This window comes from Pimephales promelas, chromosome 4 (assembly GCF_988280905.1).
Source record: "Pimephales promelas chromosome 4, fPimPro1.hap1.1, whole genome shotgun sequence".
Taxonomy (NCBI): domain Eukaryota; kingdom Metazoa; phylum Chordata; class Actinopteri; order Cypriniformes; family Leuciscidae; genus Pimephales; species Pimephales promelas.
The window spans coordinates 33525724-33533471 of record NC_142772.1 but is presented as its reverse complement, the minus strand read 5'-3'; the positions used below and the strand labels follow the sequence as shown (position 1 = coordinate 33533471).

The following is a 7748-nucleotide window of genomic DNA, read 5'->3' as shown; positions in this document are numbered from 1 at the left end:
TGGCTGTTGTTGCAGCTTAGTTGCATCAGCGCTTCAAGCTGCAAGCAGATTCGCTGGACGGACTGAGCCTGTCGTGCAGCGATTGGCTGGAGAGGAACTGTTGTCTTCCCTTATTGGCTGCCGCTAGAGAGACGTTGCTTCCCAGTGGTCTTCGGTTTTCCACTCTCCCTGCACATGTTTCACGTAAACATCCCGAGAGCAAATTCTTAAAGTGGTAAAACTTTCATGTCGCGGAAGGGCAGTTTACGGAACTTTACTGACAAAACATTTGTTGTGGCATTTGCTGATACGCGTTTTGGACGCTTCCCACTTGACTTTGGGCGCTGTATTTAGCGGTTCAGTTGAGTTGTAGCCTGGAAGTTCATTTCAACTGTTGGTTGGGTGATTACATTTTGTAATCTAGGCTACATGTCGACTGACTTGGTGTGCAATTAGCACAAATATGCTCAGGTTTATTATTATATGTTCCCTTAATTAACCGACATCGTAGTTGCGTAATTCTGAAGAGAAACATCCATTTTCATTTAAAAATTAACAATATTTACATTCTAATGTGGTGTAACAGGTGGCGTCTTAACATCATTGTTTCAACATCAGCATAACTGCCATTGGGAAAAGTGCGAGTTAAACTCTGCGATCGAGCAAAACTCAAACCCTATCTAGCGGGAGAAAGAAAGTTTAATTCATTTTTTGCCATATTCAGTTTCAACTTCAGAAGGACCCCGCGCCACATTACGCTGAGCTTCAATGAAGTCATGCGCGGCCACGGTGAGACTAGACAAATTATTACCCTCAAACTCGCAAACTTAATTCCCCTTAATAACGTGTTTTCATAGAATCAAGCTTTGTTTTCCCCCCTCAGCAAATCCTAAAGCTGATTGAAGGAGCGATGTCTTCCTGTTGCTATAGTAATAGCGAACACTGCCCCCTATTTTAGACATGTTTTCTGGTTGCTGTTGCCATGGGATTTGCAACGAGCGCGCTCTCGCTCCCCCTTTCGGCCCGTGTTTTTCCAGTTTTGTCTCTGTTGAGTAAAACGACATTCCCTGCAAAGTAACTTCAGTCTTGAATAAACACAACTGCAACAAGTGTCAATGATAGCCTTTTCCATTGAAATGACCTTTTAATAATTAATACGAGTTTTTCACTGTCCAGATATAGTCACCACACAAATGAACCAAGTTGAGTCCTCAGAAATATTGTGTTTATGATGATGGGATATGTAATAAATTCGAAAAGCGCCATATGCAATCGTCTTGCCAAAACATGGGAAACCTGAACAGACACAGGAAAGTGTAAAACTGTCAGAAGGAATATGCCGTAGCTTTAGCAGAAGGTTACGTCTTCCTCGACTGAGGAGAAATTGATTTTATTTACACTTAATAGCCCTGCATGAACCGAGATGACACCTGCTTTCTCGAGGAGCAGTTGAGCGACGGGATCAAAGAGGGGCTTCTGAAGGTACTGTGATACTGTAATTCCTCTTGTGAGTCGGCTCAGCCTCGCAGTTGTAGAAGTGAGGCCTGATGCAATCTTCGTGACCGCAGTCGTAACGTTGAAGAGACTGAGATAATAATGGTTGTTGAAGTGTGGGATCTCTCCCAGGAAAGCGCTGACTCTCCCAACTCGCCGTGTCTTAATTGGTCCGTGGGGGCGCCCTGTTTGCGCAAAGCGTGAGAGAAAGTCAGCACACACATAGGCTACACACACACACACACGGGCAACTTAGCCACTGACACCCCCAGTGCTGTTGGGCCATAGGCTACTTTGAGTTTCTGTTTGTATTGAGATTTTTTCCCGCACCTTAAATAGCTGATGTTGCAAATAGAGATGTAGGTCCAGGCCGTAACGTTAATTAATCACAGCTTTTTTGAGGATTAAGAGCGCTGATTGGAGTGATAAATCTGTTTCCTCCTCCATAAATCCAACTGTCCATATGTGAAACAATTAGCTCATTCAAACGTGAGATGCAGTTTTAGTGTGCTTAGGCCCAAACCCCCCAGGCAGGTATGTTTGTCAGAGAATACATAAGGAGTGGGTGAGAGAGCAAACGCATCATGCCAAGTTCATGTATAACACACATTAGTAACAGTTACATCACAATTTCATCACCATCTCCTTCTGAATTCATTGTTATCTCCTTTCTTCATTCCCCTGCACGAGCGATCAAATCGTTTCAAGTTTCGATTACTTGCTGTAACTTAAAAAAAGATATAAGGCCCAATAGGAGTCATCTAGTAGGAATCTCAGCAAAATTGCTATTGTTTCATTTTCCACTGCAGAACCGTATATCGTGGGAATCGGGATATCTTTCAACAGGTTTCAAGAGGTTTGACGCCCCCCCGTCCCCCACACATAGCTAACCTATTTAAATAGGCCTGGCGTGCATGATAAAGATGTGTCTAATGACCCACGTTGCGTTGCTTGGCATGAACTAACCGCAGTCATTTCACTGTCTGTTCCTTCGGGAGCGCGAGGCAGCGTTAAGTTGTTTGATTTTGAGAAAGTGCATTTGTCGCGCGCCTCACTCCCGCGGGACTTCGCTGTGTTCGGGGTGCGTCTCGCATCTCAAACTAAACACGAGCCACTCAAGGACAAACTCAAGGAGTTATTGTGTTGGAATTCCCCCCGCCTCTTGTGTATTATTACATTTTGAATGGTTATATTATTCACGTTTAGGCTATGTGAGTTTGCATGTGTAAACACTGAAAGCTCTAGCGTGTGTCTGAACGAGTGCGCGCGCGAGTGCAGCATGTGTGAAGATGCGCGCTGGTTCTCATGGTTGGATTAGGTCGGTTGATCACGGCTTCAAAGTGGAGGGCTCTAGATTCCCAAGTGGCTCCCCTCAAATGTCTCCGACTTGATCTTCTCCACCGGCTCAACAGTTGATCGTGTCAGCTCAGTCCCTATGATTCTAAGGCACAAACCTTCCCCTCTTGCTTTGATATGGGAGGACTTCTGGTGCTCTTTGAAACTCAAAAGATAGGCTATAGATTAATTAGTCTTTGTAGGTTGTTGACATTTTTTAACTAAAAGCGACGTCCTTATTTGAATTTGTTGTCTCCATTCTTTGCGTTTATTATGTTCGTTGAGTTAGTTCCTTTTGCTTTTATGTTGCTTAATTTTAAAGTGAGACGAATTAGCATCAAGTGATAAATTAATTGGTGAGTCTCTGCTGGTGTGTAGACAGATGGCATCATTATAACGCGCTGATGACATTTGTAGTTGCATTTAACTGTTATGGTAATGAATGGGTGCGAGGCAGAGAGGAAAACAAGCTCAGGGCCCCGGGGCCTCAGCAGAACACAGAGGGGAACGCAGATCCAGCCCTTGCATCTGGAACATGAAAACACGCGCTGAAGCGGCGAGACGAGACATGACGAGCGGCGCCCTCTATCGAGCACATTGGGTAAACCAACAGTCCGCTTCGCCCGCGCTCTACTTGTTATCCAAGGACATTATCCTTGACAAATCCAATGAGAAGTGTTTTGCAAAAAGAAAGAAAAAAATCCAAGTAAAAACAAATACACACACGTTTGTTTTTCATTTATAAACTTTACTGTTTATACTGTGTCTGTGGGACTTTCTTGGGAATTTCCCTGTCCGTGAACGGATAGTTACAGATGTAACCTGATGTCTGGTTCTGCGGTTAAAGCGAAGAGTCCGTTTTATTGAACCCGCACTCTTTTGTTTACTTACAGTAGGCTACATCCTGATGCAAGCATTTGGTTTGCCAGTTATGTTTTTTTTCTTTCTTTAAGGCAAATATAGGCTAACACTGTTATAGCATAATGGTTTGTGTCAGGTGAACGATATAAACACTTTTTAATAGAAAATATTTTGAGAAGATCTATTAGTCGTTTAGTTAATAGCGTGGATCAAGTCGACTATACCAGTATTATATTTTTTTTTATTTTTTTTTTATTCATATACATAAATTCTTAGGGGAGATAGGGACTACTTATCACACAGGGAAGTTGTCACAATGGTTAAACGCAATAGCTATAACGTGGACTACTTATCACACAGGGAAGTTGTCACAATGGTTAAACGCAATAACTATAACGTTTCGAGTTAAAAGTCCAATTTCAAAATGTTGAAGTTTTCTCTTCAAAACTTTTTATATTTTAGTTACAGCTGTTTGGTTAACAAGTGAAAAAAAAAAACCCGCATACAATGGGATACATTCAGGTAAACGTCTATAGTATTATATACTCTCAAAGCACAATTTTATACTTTTACAATATTTTGCTTTAATTTTTTTTGTGCTACCGTTTGCTTTTTCATATTCATTTTTTCATGAATTGTTTTGGGTTACACTTTATTTTACAGTGTCATTGTTACATATCTTATATGCAACTATTGTAATTACTATACATTATGCATTATTACTTTCAACTAACCCTAAAACAAACCAAATCCTAACCCTATAGTAAGTACATGTTACTTAATATTACTCAGTATATGTATAATTACAGTGTAACAATGACACCTTAACATAAAGTTTAACCTTGTTTTGTAACAATTGTTTTGGTGTTTAAATTTCATCCCACTACTCATCCTTGATAAACTGCAATTTGTTTTGGGTGGGAATGGCCAAACATTCTGCAATCAAAACTTTAAGGTACGTGTTTATACAAAATTGATTTTTTAAAACAAACCAACCCTGAGAAATATTCACTGGAGTAAAAGGTGTGACAACTAGTCCTGCTCTATGCGACTACAAGAAAAAAATTGTTTGTTAGACTTTTATTTTCCTTAGAGTATATAATACTTATTTATGTCAAATGAAAAAAAAAAAAAAGAATTTAGAAATACATTGTTAGTGCTATAACACTGAATTATCAAAAGTTCAGACTATTTTTCTCATTGAATTAGAAGATGTCCAAGAGGATATCAATAATCTGAATAGCACAATACACAAAATATCTGATTATAAATCATAGAGGCACATCCATACATTTTAAAAACCCTGAAATAAAAGATGTGCAAATTAGAGTACACATATCGACACAAATGAAGCTTTGGCAAAACAAAACCTGTCGGTACAAACGTACCAAGACCTTGAAAACAAAAGTGTTTACTGCAATGGTCCCCCTCCAAATAATCTCATATAATAAAGTTATAAATCAGGCAGCAGGCATTTAGTTTTCAGTAACATGTCTGAGCACCTGAGCCATTTGTTTAAAGGGTTAGTTCACCCAAAAATGAAAATTAAGTCATTAATTACTCACCCCCATGCTGTACCAACCCCGTAAGACCTTCGTTCGTCTTCGGAACACAAATGAAGATATTTTTGATTAAATTTGAGAGCTGTATAACTACCACATTGGCTCCTAAGGGACTGCCTCTTGACGGCCCAGAAAGTCAATGAAGAAAATGTTTAAATATCCCAAGTGACTACCGTGGCTCAACTATATGTTTATCAAGCGACGCGAATACTTTTTGTGCGAAAAAACAAACAAAAATAACGAGTTTATTCGACTATTTTTTTCTTCCTTGTAGGCCAGAACGAGACTTCCTTATAGATTTCCACGACGCATGCGCGAGATTTGCGATCTGCGTACACCAGCTTACACCACTTCAGATCGCAATTCTCGCGCATGCGTCGTGGAAATCTATAAGGAAGTCTCGTTCTGGCCTACAAGGAAGAAAAAAATAGTCGAATAAACTCGTTATTTTTGTTTGTTTTTTCGCACAAAAACTATTCGCGTCGCTTGATAAACATATAGTTGAGCCACGGTAGTCACTTGGGATATTTAAACATTTTCTTCATTGACTTTCTGGGCCGTCAAGAGGCAGTCCCTTAGGAGCCAATGTGGTAGTTATACAGCTCTCAAATTTAATCAAAAATATCTTCATTTGTGTTCCGAAGACGAACGAAGGTCTTACGGGGTTGGTACAGCATGGGGGTGAGTAATTAATGACTTAATTTTCATTTTTGGGTGAACTAACCCTTTAAGAATCTTTGCAGCAAAAAAAGTTATATAATTAGATATTATACAAATAAAGACAACATTATCTTTTAAAGCAATTAAAAATATGAATTCTGCCTCCCCACCTAAAAAGATATTATGAAAGCTATATCTCATTGTAATCATGTAACTGCGCCTAAATAACTAAAAGTAAAGATAAGTGTTGGTAATACATCAATGTATACACACACCAGAAGACTTGGCACCTTAAAACTATAGAGCTATTAAATAAAAGTACTGAGCATATGATTGATTTGAAATGCCATAAAATACTGTAAGCTTTGTAACTGTCTCTGTATTACAATAATACAGAGATAAACTCTCTCTCTCTCTCTCTCTCTCTCTCTCTCTCTATATATATATATATATATGTATATTTATTCAGCTTCTATTTTTAGTAACATAAATTTTGAGCATTATTTGCACAATAATATGTTATCGTCATCAGGCCGGCCTGAATTCAGTTCTCTTCCTAGTCATGATGACAAAGAAGTCAGTCAGTGCTGGCTGAAAGTTTTGACGTAATTCTGCATATGTTACATATCCTGGTAAATCTCAGATCACTGCAGGGAGGATTGCATCCTCTTTCCCTCAGGTCATAAACTGCGTGTAGCCCTCGGCACCCGTTACTATGACGTCCATCCAAATTCGCATGGCCTCTGGAGACGGTGCCACCATGAAATAAAGTCGATCGTGAGTCTTCACGCAGAAGGTTAGCGAAGGATTTGGACTCTGTAAGGACAGAAAAAAAGACACAGTATGCATTAAAGTGTGAGAAGATGGAGAACAGCAGGGCAGGAAAAAAAGGCATATGTCGCTGAAGTGAAAAAAAGAAAGCATGACGAAATGTACATGAACATGAAGCCGCCTTTGATCTCCTTGCCTTCTGCTGTAAGAAATTCTCTTTATGAAGACGCCTGTCTGTTTAAACTTTCACTGTGTGCTCAGTGTTGGTGCTGTAGTATGGAGCTTGATTTGTTGATGGTAAACAGGAGGTGTTGAAAAAGCACGGCATCCGTTCACTCGTTACCTTAGTTGCGCTGCGCAGGTGATCGTAATACACCTCCTCTATGGCTTGGAAGTAGATGACACCCTTCAGTTTGGTCTCGTGTTTATCTGAGTACAAACCATAAGGAAAAAAATTAAGGAAAATAACAATGCTATGTATGGATTTTTTTTTTTATGATATTATTCTACAGATCAGGTTTATTATTTATTAAGAAGAGATTGCATTTGCATCATTCAAAGAGTCTGTTGTGACAGAAATAACTAGATATTGGTATAAAAAAGGTCTTTTTAAAAGGTTTTCCACAGGGATTAAACAAACACATAAAATAGAAATGAATTCTAGCGATCAGAGCGATTCACCTAAAAGCATTGTGTGTCTCAATTTAACACTGTCTGCCACCCTCTGTAAACAGCTCCTATGACAGACGTTCCTTTTCGCTACTTAGCGCAGATTAACATCTCTCTTCGGATCGATTCTTATCTCGTAGATGTTTGAAACCACTGTTTTAAGCTTGTCAGCCTCCAGTGAGCCCCCTCTCATCAGTGTTGCGATTAAGATTGACTACTTTCCCCTTTGAACGGTTTCATTTTTTTTCTCTCTGTTCCTTATACAAATCTGCTTAGTAATGGGATAAATTGTTTTTGTGTTTCATGTTTTTGAAGAGTTAAGTGCAGTATTGTTACTCAGAACTGAGCCAGGGGTAAATCTACACCCCCATCCCTCACAAACGCTGGGCTAGAGAAAGCATTGCAGTTTATTTCATC

General features: G+C 39.5%; 1 protein-coding gene across 14 annotated transcripts in view; it reads right to left on the bottom strand.

Annotated features, from left to right (window-relative positions):
• Positions 1-4732: 4732 nt before the first annotated feature.
• Positions 4733-7748, bottom strand: part of phldb1a (pleckstrin homology-like domain, family B, member 1a) — a 45658-nt gene continuing 42642 nt past the window's right edge. For all 14 annotated transcript variants that reach the window (XM_039659243.2, XM_089130307.1, XM_039659241.2 and 11 more), the window contains 2 exons: positions 7006-7091; positions 4733-6707 (listed from right to left, as the gene is read on the bottom strand). In XM_039659243.2, the coding sequence (XP_039515177.2) occupies positions 6567-6707; positions 7006-7091 (227 nt within the window). In that variant the 3' untranslated portion in view covers positions 4733-6566. The remainder of the gene's footprint in view (positions 6708-7005; positions 7092-7748) is intronic.